The following is a 24,770-nucleotide window of genomic DNA, read 5'->3' as shown; positions in this document are numbered from 1 at the left end:
TTGTAGGAGAGACTGACATTCCCCTGAGAAAACCTTTGAATACAGTAAACACAAATTATGCACAGTCGGTGACTGAGGTTTATAGCCTCTGTCATTTATTTGTCATATTTATCAACTACTTAAATGAACATTTTAACTAATAAAAACGTGTCACATATAAATATGTAAGCGAAAACCTTGTTTTTTTCTGATTTGGTCGTGTGTGCTGCAGATGTGTTTTGGCTCTCTGCTGCCTCTCTGTGGTCTTAAATAAACATTACATTTCACTGTGATAGTGCTCTCTCTATTCAGCTTGATTTCATTATCACTATTGCGTTAAATCCAAATAACGCACAAGTTCATCTGTGATAACATCTGTGGTAATGTAACATTATAAACTGTGTAAGAAGAGCCGCATGCATATAAAATCATGGATACGGTTTTAATAATGTCCTTGAAGCAAACTTTTTTCTTCAATGGCAATTATTAAAAAGAAGCTAAGCAGATCCTCATTAATCTTATAATATCATTCTGCTTATAACCTTTTTATTATAAAAAATATGACATCAAACATGAAACAGGCATGAGAAACAAAGAACAATCCAAACAGGTTTCCTGCTGCACCTTCAACTGTACAGGTAATGATTCAGAGTCAGAATTCAATTCAATTGAATCACAACATTAAGGCAGTTTATACTGTAGGATAAACCCTGCGGTATTACATAGAACATTCTAGCAACTGGAGCAAGCACTTGGTGACAGTGGGAAGAAAAAAACCTCTTTTAATAGGAAGAAGCCTCTGCTCTGGGAGCGACGGCTTCTTCTTCTACCACGTCTGGTTGGCTGTGAGGGGGGCAGACAAAAGACACACTGTCTGAGAGACAGAGATTAACAATAGAAATTAATATAGAGATTACAATTATTGATTACATGTACAGTGGTGTATAAAAGTAATAAAAAACTGTGATTTTTACAGTGTATTTTTTCCCTTTCTTCCTTCATCCAGGCATATGGGCCAACTTTTTAATACCCCTGAAAAATGGAGAAGTGATCGAGGGTCAGTATGTGGAGCTGCAGGCCCGGTACACTGGCGGCAACCCAAATTCCAAGAGTATCGCCTGGAACTTTTTGATGCCTAACACCAGCCAGATGAAGATGGTAAGGAAACAATTACACTTAAGTCTAATATACTGTATATCAAGCCAAGACAAGAAAAGACTTAAAGGTTTCTAATACTACTGTGCTGTGCAGATAGATGATCCAAAAGGAGGATCACAATCAAATAGATTTAGGGGAAGAAAGAGAACTCAGGAAGGGAAAGGATACAGGGTTTTTTTTTTATTATTTCCCTTAGTGTCTCACCTTACTTTACTCTTTACAGGAAGAAACATTCATTAAATGTAAAAACATTTTCACTGATAAAAGAACAAAACTTAACTGCAATCTATTCAGAGTCGTATGTGTTTAGACAAGATAAAGTGAGCAATTCCCCTCTGACAAATTGTTCAATTCTATTGTATTTTATTTATACAGCACCAAATCACAACAACAGTCACCTCAAGTCACTTTATAGTGTAAGGTAGATCCTACAATAATAGAGCTAAAAACCCAACAATCATATGACCCCCTATGAGCAAGCACTTTGGCAACAGTGGGAAGTAAAAACTCAGTTTTAACAGGAAGAAACCTGCGGCAGAACCAGGCTCAGGGAGGGGCGGGGCCATCTGCTGCGACCAGTTGGGGTGAGAGAAGGAAAACAGGATAAGACATGCTGTGGAAGTGAGACAGAGGTTAATAACTAGAAATAATATGTATATAAACACATAGTGAGCGAGAAAGGTGACTGAAGAAGAAATACTCAGTGCATCATGGGAATCCTCCAGCAGCCTCAGCATAACTCAGGGTCACCTGATCACGCCCTAACTGTACTACTTTAGCAAGAAGGAAACTCTGAATCCTAATTTTAAAAGTAGAGATAGTGTCTGTCTCCCCAATCCAAATCTGGTTCCACAGAAGCGGGGCCTGAAAACTGAAGGCTCTTCCTCCCATTCTACTTTTAAATATCCTAGGAACAACAAGTAAGCCTACAGTCAGAGAGCAAAGTGCTCTAATGGGGTGGTATGGTACTAATTATGTAAGTAACTAAAATTTGACAAAGTGATATTTTTTCCAAACTGCTAATATATGTTTCCTATGCATAATATAATAATAGTAATATGGAGAAAATAATTGACAAGAACCTATTGTGCCTTTTCCAGCTCTTGGTTTTGTTTTTGAATGCTATTAGAGTTGCTTGGCATCATTTGTAGTTGAAAGTAATCATAAATACCAATGCATGAGTTCTTGGTGCAGCCCCTCAGTTCATCTTCTCTTTTAAACAGACAGTTTTTGCTCCTCACCGTTCTTACCTTTAAGGTAACAGGCGATGATGCGTTTAGATCACTGTGGAGTGATTTTGGCCCACTCTTCTTTGCAGAATGCTTTAATTCTTTCACATTGGAGGGCTTTTGAGAATAAACGGTCTGTTTAAGGTCTTGCCAAAGCATCTCAATCAGATTTAAGTCCGGTCTTTGACTATTTTGATCACTCCAAAACCTTCATTTTTTCTTTTGCTGCTATGTTCTGGATCACTTTCCTGGTGCATAACTCAAATGTAATTGAACTTCAGAATACAAGCTGATGGCAGGAGCTTTTCCTTCAGGATTCTCTGGTATAAAGCAGAATTCAAGGTTCCATCAGTTACAGCAAGTGATCAAGGTCCAGACCATCAGGTGACTAGATTACTCAAAGAAAACAGATTTTAATCTAAGAACATCTTTACTTTTTACTGTAAATGATGCATCTGCCTTGAACCGTTCTATTTATACTGTATTTCAGCCCCTTCCACTGCAGAGATACATATGCTGGAACTAGGTTTTATATCAGGCTTCTTTTGTTGTGTTTTGTTTTTTATTGTACAAGAGCCATATTCGTTAGAATGTAGTATTTATCTAACAATACAGACCTGCATAATTTGTGTTAATTAAATTGCAGAGAATGAGAGCTGAGAATTTATAGATCAGGTTCAAGAACATTAATATTACTGTTTAATTTGGCCTTATAGGTGGAAATGTGAAGGTTAGATTTTATTTTATTCACAACTGAACATAGAAAACATGTCCAATGTTTAAACTGAGAACGTACCTTTTTAAAGTGTGGGCTGTGAGTCCGCCGTGCACTGTTTACCTCACCTGCCGATATGCGTCATGTGTAGTTGCTTTGGAGGAGGCTGTAAAACTTTGTGTAGAGTCCAGTAAAGGTTGATGAGTCAGTGAAGCTAACTTCTGTCCAATGTCAGTGATACTAAGGTGAGTTGTTGAAGATGTCCTGAACTTTCCTCTGTAAGCACTGCTGATTTTACCAGTGTTAGTGAAACTTTCTTTTCTTTAAAGTCTTGCACTTGGACATTTAGCAAATAAATCTCTGGAAATGTTTTGGATAAATACAAAGTCCATTACATCCCTGACCTGGATGTCAGTGACACAGGTCAGTGATATCTGTTATGCACAACTACTTCTTCGTGTGCTTTCTTTTATGTACTAAAAGACCCCAAAAAACCCCTTTTTTTAATCTTCTTTTTGTTTCATGTGACGCTTGCTTTCTGTCCTTCTGTCCAGATCATCTCCTACACCGACAACGAGGTGAAGGTGTTTGACGGACAGTTTAAGGGCCGTGTCGGTTTCCTACATCAGATGCCATCATCAGATGTGTCGTTCTACATCAACAACACCCGGGAGTCCGATTCAGGAAGCTACATCTTTCAGATTGTTAATGATGGTATTACTGAAACGGTTACCCTGGATGTGAAAGGTAAGGGAAATTCACCCGTTGCACAGCTGTACTTCTCAGATTCACTGTGAAACAGTAAAACAGAAAGTCTTGTAATAAAACATTACATAATCCTCTCCCCTCAGTCCCTCCTTCTGTTCCGAAGTGCTCTATGACAGGGAAGCCAGAGGTAAAAGGAAATGTTACTCTGATCTGCATGTCCAGCTCTGGGAAACCTATTCCTTTGTACAAGTGGAAGAAAACCAGCCCCACCTCTGAGGTCTTCTTCTCACCCATGCTCAGTGAGTGCACAGCGAAAAAACAAAGAGTCATTGTTTGCTATAAATGTGAATTATTGATAGAAAAAGCAGCCTGCACACCGTCTTTTGGGATTGTCACTTAGCACATCTTTGAGAACTGTTATACATGTGAAATAATGTGTCTTCATGTGTGTTTGACTGTCTTTTCCATGTAAACTGCTGTGTTAGATGAGAAGACTGGCACTCTGAAGCTGAACAACCTGAGCAGCAACATGTCGGGGAAATACGTGTGCACAGCCAGCAACACGGTGGCAGAAAAGAGCTGCGCAATCGACCTGCACATTACCAACTGTACGCAGCAAGTGTAACCCTGGTTATGGTTTATTAATAAAAATAAGTGATGAAAAATAGTTATGGACCACACATTCAGATACACTATTATCAAGCATGAACAGCGAGCATCGATGTAATTAATTATTTCTGTTGGACACGATCATATCCTACTAATTTCTTATGACTGCTGACACGTCATAAGAAAACTAAATGAATATGCAGCGAACTTTCTTACATATATATTAAAATATTACAAATATACAATAATTTAGCAAAAGTATCATTATAAACCCCTATCACTCATGACTTACACAGATTCAAAGTAAAAAACAAACCCTGTTTGCCAGACATGTTTAACGTTGCTAGCATAGGGCTGTGACATTTTACATTGTAACCATTAGCTTAGCTGACTTTTCTATTCAGCAGCTAAGAAAATTATACTTTTGTCAAAGTTGGCTGAATTTGTCTTACTTTAACATGAGTCTGGACAGTCAACCATGCCCAACACAACCTAGCGTCCTGGGAATATATAATGTTGCAGAAGCCTGAAAACAATGGACAGCGGTAAATTAGTGATCAACATCGCAGCATTATTGTAGTGTCTTTACATTACAATATAAAGCGCCTTGAGGCAACAGCTGTTGTGATTTGTCCCTATATAAATGAAACTGAATTGTAGCTTAAAACTGATTTGCTAGGCCACAGCACAACTGGTCACCTGATTAGTCCATCTCTATGTCAAACAGAAAGGACATCTTTACATGACTCGAATATAAAACATTAATCTGCTTTTCTAGCCAGTGCTGTACAAGTACTATTGATTCTACACGAAATGAGGTAATAAAAGTGTTTTTAAATTCTTTGAGATAGTAATTGTATGTTCTTTAATTCCAGCCAATAAAGTGGGGGTGATTGTTGGTGCCACAGTTGGCTCAGTGGCTGGCTTCATCTTCCTCCTTTTTGTGTGCCTCGCTTTTGTCTTCGTGATAAGGAGAAGAAACAACGAGGATGACTTGGCCAATGAAATCAAGTGAGTCAGTGTGGCTTAAATGCAAGCAGAATTTTATCATTTAAAATTCGTAACAGCATCTCAGCTGGCCAGCAGATCTGAACCAGGACCCTTTTGCCACAGTGCTAAACAGTGTCAGTTCAGGCAAGTCATAAGTGGCAGCGTTGGTAGATGAAGTTCTTGTTGCTGCTGCTTTGAATCAAATTCATTTTAGTCCTTTGCAGATGACCCAGGTTTTACTTTTGACATGTACCAATTGCACAGGAATGCACATTTTGATCTTGCACATTTCTCAAACTAAAGTGATTCTATCACACCTGTTTAAGAAGCCTGTTTTTCAGATTTAATTTTCATATCCTGTGATAGCAGAAACAAATTACCATAGTTTCAAGATTTAATGAAGTACTCCATTTCAGTGTTACTGTGAACTAATTATGCATTTCTAAAAGTAATCTACACGCCACAAATAAGTAATCCTGCACCTCGATGTCTACAGGGAGGATGCTCAGGCTCCCAAGCGTGTGTCATGGGCTAAGAGCGGCATGGGTTCTGACATCATCTCCAAGAATGGCACCCTGTCCTCCATCGCCTCCAGCCCACACCACAAAGAGTCCTCCCATCACCACAACAACCACCACCACCACCTGCAGCAGTATCCACAGCGCCCCCCCTCAGACACTGCATCCATCATCACCGCCACAGGCAGCAATGCCGGCTATAGACCGTCCCGCCACCAAGGGGCCTCCACTCCCACCCATTACAGCTACAACAACAACACCACCCTGCCACGTGAACAGCCATTGTCCCCCGAGGCCGGCAGCAATGGCGGTTCCATGCCCAGACCCGAGCGCTACACCCAGTTGCCTCAGGCACAGGCGCTGCCGCAAACGTACAACCAGCCTCGGCTGCAGCTCCAGACCGCTCCCTCCCCGCCACCACTACCCACCTCCACCATCATGGCCTCCAACATCACCCGAATGGGAGGCGTGCCCATTATGGTTCCTGCACAGAACCAGGCCGGATCTCTAGTCTAGCATGAGCTAAGGGAATACTCTCACAAAGGATCAATTGCTGATTTTTCAAAGGGACTTTAATATTTAGCAAAGAATTCAAAATGAAAGGTCATTTACTGATGCCAACAAGCTCTCAGACACACTGTTTACTTCCTTTAAGAATACTTACTTATAGTTCTTTTGTACTCTGTATGCACTGTACACATTTGAAACTATGTATAGATATGATTTTCATACATTTGTCCAGTATCATCTTTTCTACTTTATGGATTTTAATGTTTTCATTTTTCATATTTAGATTTTTAAATGTAATTTCTTCCAAACTGTTTTCCTCCTGCCATTTACTAACCGCAGCTGGAACGCTGTGTGTGCTAATCTCATGGACAGAAAAAAAAGAGCACCAGCATGCTACACTTTATCCATTGTCTTTATTTAGAGAAACTACCTGAAGGACTCATAGGTCATTACTGTTTAAGAAGGAGAATGTTGCTCATAAACACTGGGTTTAATCTATGTATTATTAACTCTATTTCAGCACCAGACATCAAAAGACAACATAATGTGTTGTGTGATAAAGTTTGCCCTTGCAAAGTATCCTAATCCTTTTTCTTGGCTTTGCTTCTGTTGGGTTTTCAACTTGCTTTCAAAATGCTTTTAAACTCACTTCTTTAAATACAGATGAGCAAAAGCTTCTGATAATACTGAGCTGTTTAGGACTGCAGAACAGTAAATTTGCTTATATTCTTGACTAGTACTAATAACCAGTGTTGGGGAAGTTACTTTGAAAAGGTAATTAATTATAGTTACTAGTTACTTCTTCAAAAAAGTAACCGTTAGTAACTGAGTTACAATATTCTAAAAGTAATTAATTACTTGAAAAGTAACTATTGCGTTACTTTATAAAAATGTTTAACCCTCTGGGGTCCAGGGTATAATTGGCCATTTTAGCCACTTCTGATTTGACCTCTACATTTCACCTTTAAAAACTGTTTACTTGTTTGGTATCATTCTTTTCAGCACAACCTCACGTGTCTGAATTTCCAGTTATGTTTTCATTTTGACATACTGTATTAACACAATTGATCTAAAATCAGACAAAAAACATAAAATCAGAGTAGAAAAAGTTATATTTTTTACTGTAACAACAACAAACATGTTTAATGAATTATATTTCATAACTTTAAATGCAAATATAAATTGTCAATTTTAAAATCCTATGCACAAGTTTTGCAAACAACAACGTTATTTGCATCCATTTACCTTTTACCTTGATTTTTTAAATAACCATTTCAAACTATTTACAGAACAATCAGTTGTTCTGCATTCAATAAGATGCAACACAAATTATTTGTGCCACTCCAAAAACACAATTTCTGTCCACTATAAAGGAGAACATCACAGCCTGATACCTGCAGGTCTGACAGCAGCAGGTGTATCACTCCTGTTTCTACCTGGAGACAGCAGTCGCCTCATTGTTCTGACACACAACACAAAACTATCCACAACACTACACAGTAACTACACACTCCAAACACGCTAAACGTCACAAAACTCTCTCTCTCTCTCTCTTTTTCGTTAGACAGTGATCATGATTACCGTCCGCGGGAGCGCGCGCAGCTACTTAACGCTGTAGCGTCCACATTACTTACAGCTACTTCCATGCAACTGATATAAGATGCAGTAAGCTGAACACAGCTTCAATCGTCTGTTTGTTGAAAAATAGTAACGGAGCGCATTTTCTTGTTAGTAACTGTAACGGCGTTGTAACGATAGGAATAGTAATTAGTTAGATTACTCATTACTGAAAAAAGTAATGCCGTTATTCCCATCACTGCTAATAGCTAATAACTAATCATTTAAAGTTGCCTGCAGCATTCAAATTGTAAATATGTGAATTTTGGGGGGTAATTGGTAGCACGTTGTTGAGTGCAGCCTTTATGGACAACAGAAACAGGGGACGTGTTTGCCTTTATTACCACTTTGTGTTGGCATTCTTTTGTAACTTAGTCATCATCTGCGTCATCAGCATAAATTCATTACATACATTCATTATTTGGACCTGTTCTTCTAGACTGGCGCAAAGAGCTTATAGCATTAGAGAAAGACACCCGGTGATCACACAGTCCCGCACAGTGAGGATAAAGCTCTCGCTTTTAACAAGAGGGAGTAGGAGCCACCTTCTTTGACCAGTAGTGGATCAAGAAACTGAAAAAATATACAACCGGCCATCTGCCACAACCCAACCAGTCGCGGTAGATTGCCGCCCTTCCCTGAGCCTGGTTCTGCTGGAGGATTATTCCTGTTAAAAGGGAGTTTTTCCTTCCCACTGTTGCCAAAGCGGGTCATATTACTGTTGGGCAACTAACAATAATATGACTTTCTTTGTATTATTTCTCCGTATTATTGTAGGGTCCACCTTACAATATAAAGCGCCTTGAGGCAACTGTGATTTGCTGTATAAATAAAATTGAATTGAACTGAAGATCAAAAAGAGGCCACCAAATATATCAGCTAGCAGCAGAGCACCACTATGCATCACATCAGGATTAGAACCATAAGGCAGGTCTCCTTTCAAAATGGTCCACCACACTTCAGTACTTATGTATTTAAACTCCTTGGAAAAAAATTGTGGATATACAGTTATGTAGCACAAATTTGACAAATTTCTATAGTTTCTTTACTTGAGTATATCAAGTATTCACATTCTACTTAGAAATATTTGGGGAAATGTTAACAAGCGTAAAGCGCACGAAAGTCTGTTAAGAAGCCTCGAGATGCATTGTTAGGTCAGCAAATTTGAGCCATTTTATCAAGTTTCATTTAAGCTGATGGAGTTTTTGGCTAAAAACCTAAAGACTCCATCAACATTATTGCAGGACCATCAGTCTTGCACTACAGATATTCCTGGAATCTCGACCTCTTTAGACTTTCTTTATGCACCTTGGAAGTTAACAAATGTGTTTCAGTTTGCTTCTAATCTGAAACAAATAAACTAGATTTGGTTCAGAAACTATTTTCCATTTCCAAAATGTGTGGACATATTTTGAATAAAAACTGCTGTGAGGGAGGCACTGTTTTGTAAAAATCACATTTGTAAGAATGTATCCAAATAGCTAAGGTCATTTTAATACACTGAATGATTCCAGAACTTCTTTTCATTAGTTAAGAACTAAAACTATTTATTATGTTTTTACACGTTAGCGCTATTTGTAATGTCTGTTGTTACTGAATATGATTTCGATTTGGAAAAGAGAAGAAAGTGTGGTCATATTCTGCTGTAGTGTAATTACACTGGAGCATATGTTTGTTATTTAAGCTTTTGGTTAATGTGCACAGATATTTTTACAATTATTTACATGACATTCTGAGATGAAGGCTGATGAGGTTGAAGGAAAACATACTGTAAAAGCATCTCATGCAAACCACTTGAGAATATAAGCTCAAGACTAAAGTCAAGATTTCATGAGGGAAGTTGAAAGAAAAGAGGAAATCTGTTTGCTGTGCATTTAAGACTCTGTGTCCTTTAAAAGTGTACATTATGGACATTCAAATGTATTCAACGCAAGCCTTTATTTTTATATTGTACATGTATAAAAAGCACATTAAGGAAAGTGAAAGAAGTGCTCACTATCACACTGAGTTATAAACCAGTGTGGATTGTATAACTGCTGTGGACAAATTGGTGGCCAAACAAATATGCTTATTTATACAGACGGCCTAAACTGTAGACAATAATGTGCAGTGTGCACTTGTATCTTCCATATTTATGTTCATTGAAAATGCCTTGTATTATATTTTCAATTAAAATTTAAAAAGATCAGCTGTTTGTGAGTTTTGTTTTATTCTTGTTTTCCAAGTTTTACCAATTTTGTCTTCTTGGCAAGCTTGTAGAAGGAAGGAAGGATTGATGACTGAGCTTGAAAGGACACAGGGTTTTCCTTTGGCGTTTTTTGTTAGAAAAAAGCTGACAAGGATCTGTCATTAAACAATCCAGCACCAAGAGAGGACCAGCCACTCCTTTAAGTAGCGGTTCAGGACAATGTCATCACAGGCGTGTGGAAGTGTGGAACCAACAGGCAGAAAATCTCCACTAAGTCCCGCTGCTGCACAAAAACAAGCACACACACGTAAACACACAAACCAGGATAGCAGAGGAATTGAGTAGATAGCTGAGGTGGAGAGATGGACAGGAAGTAGGAGGTCAGCATGGAGAGGACAGAGGGAACAGATACAAAACTGATGAATAATCAGCAAATACAATGATGTCAAAAGTATGACAATCCCTTAAAAACATCCTGGGATCAGAGCTTTCTGTGTGAACTGAAAAAGATTCTTCATCTTTTTGCCAAACACATTTCGTTTTTCCAAGATCAGACCTATGCATCCTCTATAGCAGGGGTGGGCAACTCCAGGCCTCGAGGACTGGTGTCCTGAGACCTCTACTGAACCCGCAGTACTTCAACACAGCTCACACTGTTACACTGGAGGCATAAAAATAACCCCTAAAAAGAACAAACCCGGTGATTCTATCAGCTGTAATGGTATCATCTGTCCACAAGGTGTCAGATTTTATTGGTCGATTCACTGAGCAACCCTTTGATATCCATAAAGCTAAAACACTTCACAGCCTGATTGTTTGCTTTGCAACAATCCCACCAACTTCATATGTCTACATTATTGCTGTTGAGAGTTTGATGAGCCAGTACCTTCTGCTTCTGCATAGTCTTTATACAGCAATAAACAGCTGTGAATGTTATTGTGTATGAATTTTCTAGAATGAGGCTGTAGAGGTGCTACATAAATCCCAGTGAGGTTCAGCCTACCATGTTGTACTGGATGGGAGACGAGGAGGAAAGAAGCAAGCCTGCTGGAGAAACTCACACTGATTTACAACTGAAAGAAAAAAGTGCAAAAACAGAGAAAAGCCTTACATAAATGAAGAGCTTTTCCCCTCTGCTCCTCCTTCATCAGATCTCTTTCTGGTACAGGAAAATTCAGAATCGATTCGTGTTTATGGATGGATTTATGTGGATGGACCAAAGAAGTTCAAATGAAACATGGAAGCACATAACGGAGTGAGTAGAAACTAGGAAAGTGCTCAAAGCTTTAGCTGTGTGTGAAAATTAACCAAAACAACAATAATGTTTGTCAGGTTACATGGATGAAAATCATCACTTCATAAGATCACTCAGGAGTAACATGACTAAGTACAAGTTCCTGTTTGACTCTAAAAAAAACAAAAAAAACTTCATATTTGAAAGTCCTGAAGTGCACAGTGTCATGTAAAAAAAATTAGACTCTAGAAGTAAAAATAGTATTTTATATTCAGTCCTGTATTTAAGAGGGATCCAGTGCAGAGGAGCCAGTGTAGGAGAAAGATGCTCTCCCTTTCTGTTCCCTGTCATTTTTGCTTTGATTTTTAGGAAATCCTGAAAGTAACAAATTACAGTAGTCAACAGGGAAGCAGCAAAGTCTTAAACACCAGATGTGCTTATCCGGGATTTAAATCTTGAAGTTGGATCAGTGACTCTTGGCTGAATGTCCTGGAGCTGTATGTGAGGCATTCAGGGAACACCAGTCAATCGCAGCTACATTGTTAGCAGAGATTATATTCTTCATGAAATGAACAAAATACAATTACTATTCTCTTAAACAAGCAAAAAGGAAAACCCACAAAAAACAACCATGCTGAGTAAGTTTTTAAAATGTCCTTATAAGATCCCAAAAGATTGACTCTGTAAATCTCAACGTAGCGTTTTCAGTGGGAGAAACATTTTGTCACTCAACCAAGTCACTTCTTCAGTCTCAGCTGGCTACAGGTTTCCCCAACCTTTTAAACAGTACATTTCCACAATGACTGAAACTAGCACCACTGACAAACAATCGGCTGTGAGGTCAGTTCCTTGATCATTAACATGCAAATTGTCTGAGACTAAGAAAGTCACACATGTGCAAATAAGTCTAGGTTAGGTTCCCCCTGTGTCATTGTCCTCTGTGTACCTTTGTGTGTGTGTGTGTGTGTGTGTGTGTGTGTGTCCCCTCTTTTTCTGTCTCATCTCCCTTAACTGTTTCCGTTGTTTAGAGCACAGGATTTCCTTCTGTGCCACCTAAAGTTACGTAATATTAGCTGCGCTGTTCTGGCTTCTTTTTTGTAAGCCAATTGAAATTCCTTTGTGCCTTGATGCTTGCATAATATTTTTGCTTTCATTTATGCTCATGTTGCTTTATTATCCATCCATCCTCTTCAACGTATCCTTATCAGCCAGTAATGCAATTCATCCTGATCGGTGATTGGTCAAAAGTCTAGGGTGGCAGAAGGGGGGAGAAGAGGCTTGTGATTGGTGAAAAATGTGCAATAAAGGAGACTTCTCTTTTCCATTTCTCTTTTTTTCTTTATCAGGTGATGTCTCCAGCTCCTTTATCTCACCTGATGCCTGGACTGCCGTCTGTGGTCTTCAGTATGATCACAACGTGTTATTTATGTATTTTGACTGACTTACAATGACAGGACAGTAAGCATTATCAGTGCACATGCAATAAAAGCACGTAGTTGTCACTCGAACATTGATGAGGATTTTCCTTTGGCTCTTTTGAACCAAAACAGGTTGGAAAATCCCCTGAAATTAAGAGCAATCGAGAATGAATTGCTTTCTTCTCTTCTGTGTTATTATGATGTGCAAAGACTAGCCATAAAAGGAGTCTTTTAGGTTGCCCCGATGAGACGATGTAATATATTTATTTTATATTTATATATATTTTCCACTTTTATACTGGAAAATGTGAAGGATTATTTATACCATTGTACTAGTCATTTACAGACATGCAAGAAATTAAATGCATACCGTGAACTCTTGACCCGCACACGAAGAGACATTGTTGCACTTTGCTGCCATGTTAGGGTCCACTTGTCAAAGGTCAAAGAGTTGTAAAATCACGACAAAGATGCTATGAGAGATTATGTTTGTCCTGTGACAAAATATTTGAAGAGGGGTCACTGAATAGTTCATTATGAAAATGTTGTGATCATATACCTTTCACAGTCACTCGACCTCAACCAAGACTATTTGGGGGAAATTTGACTGTCATAACAGATAGATATTAGCTTTGTTATTGTTTCCGAATCAATTCCAGGAAACACTGAAGCTGTTGCAGAGGCATGTGTTGTACAAATACTTCAAAAACTTGTGTTTGCCACCTGCTTGTACACATTGCTTCTGTGGTTCCGGTCTGTTATGTGTTTTGTTATGGAAATTTTAACAATAACCTGCAACACACCCAGTGAGCTTGATTTGAAGTGGGTTTAATAAACACATTGCAATGTGGAGAGAGCATCCCAGTGAAACACTAGGATCATCCCACTATCTATTTAACGTCTCCCATTACAATGGCCTCACTGTGTTAACATTCCACATGCATGTAAACTGGTGATGGGAGTGCTCTTACTATAGTAAAGTGAGAAAGTGATATTACTATAACTAATGTGATATGATTAAACATGTGATTACTACATGAGAAAAGAAGTTTGCCTCCACAGTTTCTACATAGTTTTGTCTTCTGAGCCTGTTGGCAGAGAATGCTATTTGTGTGCAACTTAATAAAAACATATCAAACATATTTCTCTTTCTATAGATTTTATTTATTTATACTTGTATGTTTTGTCAGTGCCCTTACGATTATTGTGGTGCTGATTCAAAGAAGATCAGTAAGTCTAAGGCAGATTAAAGCCCAACTTAGGCATTCATTAAGTGAATCCACAACTCACTGTTACTATAACACAGGACACTTCATTAAAGTGGATGAAACAGGAATACAGGAAAACAGCACTGCAGGGTAGTCAATCAGTGAACTTGATTATGAATCCAATGCAAGGGGCTTTACATAATCAACTGTGTACAAAAAGTCAATAGTCCCTGTCAGGTACGCTGGAATCATACACGTTACCATCAACAGTATCATTGTGAATGTTACACACTTAAAGAAAGTTTACAATGAGCAACATGTACTGACAATAGCCATACACAGGTAAATGTGTAGTAAATGGTAATGCAGTAAATCTGCCTAGTACGATATTAAATACACGAACACTTACGACTTCATATATGTCACATCGTTTGTAACGAGCCACGGAAAGCACCACCGGGCACTGCAGACGTGAAGGCGCGTGGATACCGTCTGTGCCTGTGAATTTTTCTGTTTTGAGGACGGCTTCTTTTACCTGTCACTACAGATGGTCTGTTTATGTTTTGATTGAGAGCCTTTTTTTGGGCAGCTGAAGAGGAGAAGTCTATCTTATGGCCAACCTCTGGCTGTATCTTGGTCATATTACCCAGCAAAATCAAGTATGCAGGTTCATCTGTAACAGTCCTTGTGCCACAGATCCACACTGTTGCTTCTACTTTAAACAGAAGAGCAGAGACATGGGTGCAGGTCTCCGCGACTCCGGCCATACAGCTGCAGTGGGCGGCTTCAACCTTCCCTGTGATGCTCACAATGACCCATGGCTGCAATGCTGGTTGATTCAGTCTTTGAGAGTGCAGTACCTGAAACACACACAGGCAAAGTTCAAGACACGAACTTTAATAAGCCAAGGCCGACACAAATGTGTTGTGTCTACGTTCAAATACATTAATCATAAATGTAACAACTAAAGTGTTTTTATGTATCCATATATAGAAAGCTGCATGTTATATTTTAAATCTGCATGTTTCTTTTTAGAAACCTATCAGCAAAAAACTTAAGTATGTAATGCAAGGATGTAATCACTTTCAAGAGTGAGAAAGCATAAAGTTCGACTTTAAGTGACAATTGTGGACACTTAATATGATAAGGCGATTCTGCAGGTCATTAATCAATGTATAAAACTAAAATAAAATGTGTCACTAAAATGTATTTAGTGACACAGCACACAAACACGGAAGCAAGATGTGTAATTAGGATTATTTATAATAAATATGAATTAATTAGTGTAATTTCATTAACCATAGAGAATAACTAAATCCTTCAGGACAATGTCACATCAGTGCACTGAACTCACTATGGCATCCATCTAACAGAGCTTCCACATGTTGTCACTGTAATTTCCCCTCATGAATGAATTTATGCTGCACTAATCTGAATGTTCGGAGGGAAATCAAACGCATTTTACTCGTAGTACTCAAGCTGACTTCACTTGGTTTGAATGACGGCGTACTCACAATTGCACCCAGTCCTTGGTGAATTGGATGTGCGCCTCCAGAGATTTATGACGGCGAAACTGGTGCGCCGTGTATGCGCTGACTTTACAGACAAGGTACGAGAACAGATCATGCTAAGTCAACAGCGGTTTGGTCTTCAGGGTTTCTACTCCACTTTCATACGGGTCCACATTTCCGATGCACGCTACTTTTTGCAAGTACCGTCTCTTTGCATGTGGACACAAACTGTCTCTACACCGTCCTTTTCATTTTGAGCTACAGTGTGTTTGTTTTGATTCGTGGCCTGGTGCTCCCACAATGCATTGCGGCGTTACGTCAACTCCAAAGCCCGTTGCGTGCAGGAGAATATGCGCATGCGCATTGCCATGGTGATTTTAAACGTGCAAAAATTCTGTTTAGTAGTTGTTGCTGTTTCTTTCTTTCTTTCTTTCTGTCACTATAATTCATTCAAGGCTTTGTGGGAAATGCTTCTCCTGTAAAAGTTTCAGTCACCGGCGACATTTTTTCATCAGCAGAACGTTGACCGTCATCACAATGAACCAAATTCGATGACGTCACAAAAGTCAGCTCAAACCACAACCAATCAAAATCTTGACTTTGATCTGAAAATCCTTAAATAGCCGTTAGTTCGCAGTGTTCCTCACAGCAATCAGTTGCGATTAGTTCACATTTGCGTCGTGTTTTTAAACAGTTTCCTAAAGAGATTTAAACTCTTTTTCAAGGACATTTTAAAAGTTCTGTACCAATCAGCTAAAGTTTGACAGCTGTACCGACCAGTTTCCTCCAGTCTATTAAAGCAGACTGTTTTCAAAAAATGGATAGAGGAGACGGCTCACAAAACCATGACGATGGTGAACAAAACCATGTTGGTGTAGGACTAGCAGTCAATGAGCTGCTTTTGGCACTGCTGCAACAGGGAAATCTTAGAGCAGTTGACAGGATGTTCCCCTGGATTGAAATCAATCAGTTGCGTGGTTTAGTTGATAATCAACTGCCACAACAAGAGGAGGCAGTTGATGTTCCGGTAGGAGGCATCGAAATAAATCCTCCCCAGGAAATAGCAGGACCCTGGGAAAATTTTAGAGCAGAGATGGGAGTAGGCGATGGCATTGAAAGAAATCCACCCCAGGAAATAGAAGGACCCTTGGTCATTAATGGAGCAGAGATGGGAGTAGGAGATAACATAGAAAGAAATCCACCCCAACAGATAGAACGACCATTGGTCATTAATAGAGCAGAGATGGGAGCAGGAGATTACACAGAAAGAAATCCACCTCTAGAAATAGAACAACCCGTGTACAATAATGTAGCAGAAGAAGATCCAATTATTGATGAAATCAGGTGGTGGGAAGATGAGGGATCTGAGAGCGACACTGAAAGTGTTCCTGATAGTGACACAGATGACGATGGAGACAATGGCCAGGATGCTCCTGTGCTATTGCCCCCCAACCCAGTACCAGACGGTTCGAGGAGGAGACCAAGGGAGGAGGAGGATGAAGAAGAAGAAGATGGGAGAGCTAGGAAAATGTCTAAACACTGAATTTTGAGCTGAGCTGGACAGTCAGTGTTGCACCCATCTTCCAAAGCTACATGTGTCCTACATTGCGTTTCTTTCTGCAGAGGAGCTTGCTTCCAATAAAAGCAGCAGGAACAAAGACAGGAAACAAATAAAAAGGAAAAAGTGAAAAACTGCAAAGCAGAAAAGCAGAAAAGGAGGAAACAGAGACTCAACGAAGGAAGATAAATAACAGGAAAAAAAAGAAGAAAATGTCATGGCTGTGTGAAGGCAGGCAGGAACCCAAGAGCAGGACTCACAGAGGCAAATGTGAAGTCAAAACACCCGTCTTTATTGGGAGTTTGCCGATTGAACAGAAAACTAACTAAACTGGGAAAGCAACAGACAGGAAACCGGGCAAACAGAAAAAACAGAGTAGAATGAAGAACGACGCAACGACGAGCAGGGTGAGACTCAGACACTAAATACAAGAGGTGAACAGGACTGAAAGGACACAGCTGGGAGACACGGCTGACACTGATTACACAGACGAGACAGGGAGAGCACAAAACTGAACACACTGACATAAGACACAGACCTTCAAAATAAAACAGGAAATGCACAGACTGGACTCAGAGACACAGTAACAGACAGAGAACAGAAGGAACACATGGGCAGAAACTAAACAGAGGGAACACAGAACCCAGTGTCCTACATGTAACATGCTCAGAGACTGAATCTCGGCTGGCCCCCTCTGACCCACGGACTTAGTTTCCTGCCACCAGGGACCTGTTTACCAGACTTCCCATATACCACCCGTGACCCAATATGATTGTGCATACAAGTGGAAAGCAACATATGTGTCTCATATCACTGGTACCTTGTTAGATGGTGATGATTGTGGTCTCACTGGTCGCAGACATGGAGGGAGTGGTCCTATTGGTTGGCTCCCACATTAGGAAGGCGGGGTTGGGGCCTTCCTATCACCATTGTGCTAACGTAATTATACAATAGCATTTACAACACCACCATCTTCAAATAGAAAAACACATTATGGAATGCTATCAGTTGTGTATTGGCCTCCCCAAACCCTGGACCTCAACATTAGTGAATAGTGGGATCATCTTGACAGAGAAGGGAAGGAAAGGCAGCCAACATCCAAAAGAAGAGCTTTGAATGCATGTCTTTATCCTGTCTTCCTTCTCACCCCAACCGGTCGCAGCAGATGACCGCCCCTCCCTGAGCCTGGTTCTGCCGGAGGTTTCTTCCTGTTAAAAGGGAGTTTTTCCTTCCCACTGTCGCCAAAGTGCTTGCTCATAGGGGGTCATATTGTTGATTGTTGGGTTTTTCTCTGTATCTATTATTGTACGATCTACTGTACAATATAAAGCTCTGTGAGGCGACTGTTGTTGTGATTTGGTGCAATATAAATAAAATTGAATTGAATTGAATTGAATTGAATTGTTCACACTGCTGACTCATGACTGTGTAGCAACACATAGTTCAAATCACATCATTAAGTTCGCTGATGACACGACCGTGGTGGGTCTCATTAGCAAGAACGACGAGTCAGCGTACAGAGAGGAAGTGCAGAGACTAACGGACTGGTGTAAAGACAACAACCTGTCTCTGAATGTTGACAAGACAAAAGAGATGGTTGTTGACTTTAGGTGGACACGAGGCGACCACTCACCGCTGAGCATCAACGGCTCCTCTGTGGAGATCGTCGACAGCACCAAATTCCTGGGCGTCCACCTGGAGACGGCCCTCGGCTGGTCCCTCAACACCAGCTCCCTGCACAAGAAAGCCCAACAGCGTCTCTTCTTTCTGAGAAGACTGAGAAAGGCCCGGCTTCCACCACCGATCCTGACCACCTTCTATAGAGGAACTATCGAGAGCATCCTGAGCGGCTGCATCACTGTCTGGTTTGGGAACTGTGCCATATCAGACCGCAAGACCCTACAGCGGATAGTGGGAACAGCAGAGAAGATCATCGGGGTCTCTCTCCCCTCTATTGAGGACATCTACACCACACGATGCATTCGCAAAGCCACCAGCATTGTGGCTGATCGGACACACCCCTCTCACACACTCTTCACACTCCTGCCATCTGGAAAAAGGTACCGAAGCATTCGGGCACACACATCCAGACTGTACAACAGCTTTTTTCCACAAGCCATCCGTCTCCTCAGCAAAAAGGGACTGACTGATAAACACGCACACACACACATACACACACACTAACATTATCACTCAGCTTAACTCAACTACCTCAAAACATTGAGACTGGACTGACTAATCAACACAAGCACAAACACACTGACCTACACCACCAAACCATCGCACACACCAACCTGTAAATGGTCTTTTGCACAATATTATTACTGGACTTTCTGCACTAACTTCTGCACTTCCTAATTTTTGCTGCTACACTAAGGAATGTTTACTGTTCCTCCACTACCTCAACTCATCATCACAAAACCTTATTATTATGTTACGTTGTGTTTTTTTTTTTGTCACACTGTCACTTGCTGCTCTTGTTTGCACATTTGCACGTGCACTTTGTTGTCTGCTGTCTGATAACAAAAAAAAAAAGTCATCCTTAGAGATAGTTAGATAGTTTTTTGTTAATTTATGTTGTAATTTATGTTAGGTCAGTCTGTCTTGTCTCTGCTAGCCAGCTAACTAGGCCTCTTAGTTAGCTAGTTTAGAGTTTTCTGTTAAATTATGTTGTAAATTTATGTTGCATGTAGCACCTTGGTTCCTGGAGGAACGTTGTTTCGCCTCACTGTGTACTGTTAAACTGTATATGGTTGAAGTGACAATAAAGCCAACTTGACTTGAATTGAACTGAATTGAATGTCCTTCAAGAAGCCTGGAGAACTTTTCCTGAAGACTACTTTCGCTATAATAAAAAAAAAGAAAAAATTAAAGCAAAGGTAATGACTAGTTTGGGTGTTGTAGTCCTTTAATAATCAAGGAAAAGTAGTAAATCCACAATTTAAAAAAAAAAATGCTTTTATTATAAATAATCCTGGTGTGGATTAGTTACTTACACATCAAACCAATGTTTTACAGGCAGAACATTGCTCATCTGAGTTTTTACAGACCCAGAGTGAAATTCACACAAGTTCAGCTTTCATTACCTGATCAGTGCGCCACTGAAGCAGACCCACTCTGCTCTGTCTTTGAAGATTCACCATGAGAAATTGGCATTCCTTGCTCTAACTGTCCACAATATGAAAGTCACAGGAAAAACCGACATGCCTTTTTTTTATGTTTGTTTGTTTGTTTTAACCCACTATGGTGCCACTTAAAATCCCTGTGTTTGAACAGTACACTTCAATTCTGCTTTAACAGCAATCCTTGATGTGCAGGGAAACATCAGGGTTAGCAAACTCACAACGCGAGTCTTCTTTCTCTGGGCCACATGTGTAATATTTATGTTTTTGTCCATCGAGCCACTCCATAGAGCTTCACTGCAAGTCATGTTTAATTGCAGCAGAGAATAAACACCAGCCTTCAGACCAGCTGCAAAACAGAAAAATAAACACGTGGACAAAATGCATAAATTTGCTGTAATGTAAGTTAATAAAGTAAGTTACATACCGCAAAAGCCAATAGCTCCTCCAGTCACACAACCACTGTTGCCTTGGGGCAGACTGACAGAAGCGAGGCTGCCATATCGCGCCATCGGCCCCTCTGACCACCACCAGTAGGCGGCAGGTGAAGTGTCTTGCCCAAGGACACAACGACCGAGTCTGTCCGAGCCAGGGTTCAAACCGGCAACCTTCCGGTCACAAGCCGAACTCCCAACTCTTTGAGCCACGATCGCCCCAAAGTTTTCTCCACTTTGGATGCCTCCAGTGAGTTCTGGCAAATTCCACTGGACCCCAGCTGCCAAAAACTGACCACGTTCATAACTCCCATGGGCAGGTTTTGCTTCAGGCGTCTGCCATTTGGCATAACAGCACCCGAGATCTTCCAGCGGCTCATGAGCACTTTGCTCAAGGGCCTAGATGGGACTGTCATTGTGATGGACGACATACTGGTTTTCGGGGCTAAGAAAGAGGAGCATGACCAACGCTTAGATGCAGTATTACTGACAATCAAAGCATCAGGCCTTAAGCTCAACAGGTCCAAGCAGCTATGGCCTGCATGCTGCACTGTTACAGGACCATGACGGGGAGTTTTGGCCTGTTGCTTTTTGTTCTCGCACTCTCACAGATGCAGAGAAAAGATATTCACAGATTGAAAAAGAGTGTTTAGCATCTGTCTGGGCCTGTGAACGTTTTTCCCGCTACATCCAAGGCATGGGTCATGTATGTGTACAAACTGACCATAAGCCCTTGGTGCCTTTGATCAACTCATACGACCTTGACCAAACACCACTGAGATGTCAGAGACTGCTGATGCGACTGATGTGATTCAGTGTCACTGCTGAGCATGTTCTCGGTAAACAGTTAGTGGTGGCGGACGCACTCTCCAGACATCCACTGCATGGATGCTATCAGTTCGAGACAGACAGCCGGGTCAAGGTATATGTGAGCAACGTAGTGACAAGCAAACCTATCAAGTCACATAAGTTGGAGGAAATTCACAGTGCTACACAGATGGACCCAGAGCTTCAAAAAGCAATCATTTTCATCAGACAAGGGTGGCCTTTGAGAATGGCAAAGAGTTCATCACTGCAAGGCTTCTATGCAGCCAGAAGCCACCTTTCAGAATCAGACGGTCTAGTGCTCTACCACGATCGCATTGTAATTCCCACAGCACTCAGACCCAGTGTCCTTGACCAATTACATGAAGGCCACCAAGGACTAACTAAATGTAGAGAGCGTGCAAGATCAACAGTGTGGTGGCCCACCATTGGACTTCAAATGACACACAAGGTGAGATCATGCAACTTTTGCAGAGAGCACAAGCCTACACAGCGACGGGAACCCCTCGTGACTACTCCTCTGCCCAATGGCCCCTGGCAAACGATTGCAGTACTCGAAAAGACATTGTTGCCCAGTCCAGTCAATAGGGACACGGTTTGCCAAAGGGATGCTCCAAAGGGAGACTGAGGACTATCTCCTTTCTATGTTCTAAGGGCAGAATAATACCTTATCAGGACTGAGGGTAGTCTACCCCTGTGATGTCGTACGTTCTGACAACACTGTTTTATATTTAAAGTACTTTTGTTAAAGGGGAAGATGTTGTGAGATTTATTTTTCTTGTACTAGTAAGGCTACTATGGGGCCGGCCACTAGAGGTCGCTGGAACACTGTATGTTTTTGGAAAATTGATGTAGCCACGTACACTGGTGCTACAGTTCAATAAAAGTAGTCCGTGCTGAATAAACCCTGCGTCTTATTGCCTCCTATCATGACAGAGCTTGAGCAAGATCTTACTATTTCACAGATGTGGCGTATGGCTGAATTGTGTAAGCCTGATTTATACTATCCTCAATAAATCTGTGTTTGTTTAATATAGGGCAGAAATATGATAAAATACTTATAATTGTAGAGTTTGTTTTCATGGAAAGTGAGAATTTTTTTTGTTTTGAAACAAATAATAATCATTTTTAAATAATCTCTTTAGTCACAATAAATTTGCAGTGAGCAGGAACATTGTGCACTGAATTCCTGTTTTTTTCTAAATGTAGGTATTATCAGCATCCGATAAAGATCCTTCTCAAAAAAAAGTCTTTGCCAAATTTTAGACACATTACAGAAACATAAGAGCTTCTAAAAGCATCATGGCCATTTGGCAGCTGTTGAAACACATCCAGACATATTGGAATATTAGGATATATATTATTGGACTGGAATATTAGAAACTACATGTGTATCCCCAGTCAAAATTGCACTCACACAGTAGTCCTGAGGAAATAAACATTTTTGTCTGTCTTTTTTGATAACTTGTAAAAGTCAAAGTTTGACTCTAGGAGAGTCAAAGAACATTCTAGCAACTGGAGCAAGCACTTGGTGACAGTGGGAAGAAAAAAACCTCTTTTAATAGGAAGAAGCCTCTGCTCTGGGAGCGACGGCTTCTTCTTCTACCACGTCTGGTTGGCTGTGAGGGGGGCAGACAAAAGACACACTGTCTGAGAGACAGAGATTAACAATAGAAATTAATATAGAGATTACAATTATTGATTACATGTACAGTGGTGTATAAAAGTTGTCACGGTCTGGAGGGCAGACCGTGGGGGATGTAGGAGAAAGGACCCAAAACGCAGACTTAATGGAATGAACAGTGGGTTTATTTACCACACATTAAATCTCCAAAAGTGCTCCCTCAACTCCCGTGACGTGTCTTCTCCCAAGTGCTGGTATCCCGTGCTCTCTGCCCCTGTGCCTTCACACACCCCGTGTGTCTTGCAGTCCTGTGTTCCGCTGTCCTCCTGGGGAAAAACACAGACACAGCCGTTATGGCACCAACTCCGGCAGGCATACACTTTAACAACACTAGAAACACTGACATGGAGTCTAACTCAACGATCCTGCGCCGGAGGAAGCTCCATCGCTCTGTTAAGTAGCTCCCCCGACGATCCTGATCAGAAGCAGGTGTGTGGTAAGCTAGGCGTGACCAGCAGCTGGCAGGGCCACACCCATCAGGCCTGCAGGTGGCTGTCCTTCATCACACACACACACACACACACTACACTAATAACAATAAAGGTCCACACTGTTCACGAACCCCGAGTCCCCGGCACCGGGTCCGTGACAGTACCCCCCCCCCCCCCCCCTCAAAGGGTCGACTCCCGACGACCCAAAACAAAACCACAGAACAACCAACCCAGGGCGGGTGGCGGGGGGTCCAGGACGGAGGCAATGGCGTGTCCAGCGGGGTGGCCTGGGGGGGCACAGGCCACCCCCCCAACCAGACTGGCCACCCCAGGTGCCACCCCAAAGGCAAAACAATACAATTCAATCAAATATCAAATGTCCGATTATGTTTTCACGGTGAAGCTCAGATATCCGAGTGTAAGTGAATGCAGCATCGGCTTCTGCGCTATGCGCATCACGTTAGCAAAGGTAGGAGAGCCAAGCACGAAAGACGGCACCGCTGGAAACAATTTTTCGGTGAAAGAAAATGAGGACAGAATAAATGTCCCGGTAAGTAATATTAAGTTTGTTGAGTTTAGTAAACTTCGGTGAAATTAGAATCCCAAGGAAAAAATAACACTTAAAGAATTATTGGAGCCCTCGAATATTTCAGACAGTATGCTACTGAGGGGAGCTAACATAAGAGTTATGAGTTATAAGATATCATCTGAGTCGTAACATTGCTGTATGGAGCTGCAGATTTGGTTGCATAGCTGGACTGGCCATCGGGCATACCGGGCATATGCCCGGTGACTTATTTTTTTATTTTTATTTTGTAAGGGCATGAACAATGAGAGATGGTGGATTGGCCAGATGCAGGTCGATGTGTAAAAATAACTCAGTTGTTTGGTGGTGGCTATGGCGGGGCTTCCACAGAGGCCAGCAGGTGGATGAGGGAAGGGGAGGCAGGAGGAGGAGAGACCCGAGGCAGCCGCCAGTCCGAGTGTCAGGTGAACTGAACTTCAGGTAAGAAGTTATGACCTGCAGTCTAACTGGGTCAGATATGAACTAAGTTTAGGTGTAGTTTATTTTTGTTGTGCTGACTTTTTACTGTCAGTTGCAATAACTCATACTGCCCGAGCTA

General features: G+C 41.0%; 1 protein-coding gene across 1 annotated transcript in view; it reads left to right on the top strand.

Moving 5' to 3' along the window:
* Positions 1-10,221, top strand: part of LOC146699718 (endothelial cell-selective adhesion molecule-like) — a 54,024-nt gene extending 43,803 nt beyond the window's left edge. Inside the window, exons 2-7 of the mRNA XM_085469556.1 lie at positions 986-1,137; positions 3,636-3,828; positions 3,933-4,088; positions 4,275-4,397; positions 5,274-5,409; positions 5,885-10,221. Of these exons, the coding sequence (XP_085325682.1) occupies positions 986-1,137; positions 3,636-3,828; positions 3,933-4,088; positions 4,275-4,397; positions 5,274-5,409; positions 5,885-6,422 (1,298 nt within the window). The 3' untranslated portion in view covers positions 6,423-10,221. The remainder of the gene's footprint in view (positions 1-985; positions 1,138-3,635; positions 3,829-3,932; positions 4,089-4,274; positions 4,398-5,273; positions 5,410-5,884) is intronic.
* Positions 10,222-24,770: the final 14,549 nt, after the last annotated feature.

The sequence above is a fragment of the Copadichromis virginalis genome, linkage group LG10 (genome assembly GCF_057382275.1).
Source record: "Copadichromis virginalis isolate Kocher_CV1m ecotype Utaka linkage group LG10, C_Virginalis_male_GT1.1, whole genome shotgun sequence".
Lineage (NCBI taxonomy): Eukaryota > Metazoa > Chordata > Actinopteri > Cichliformes > Cichlidae > Copadichromis > Copadichromis virginalis.
The sequence above is the reverse complement of the archived record's forward strand: the minus strand, read 5'-3'. Positions and strand labels throughout refer to the sequence as shown.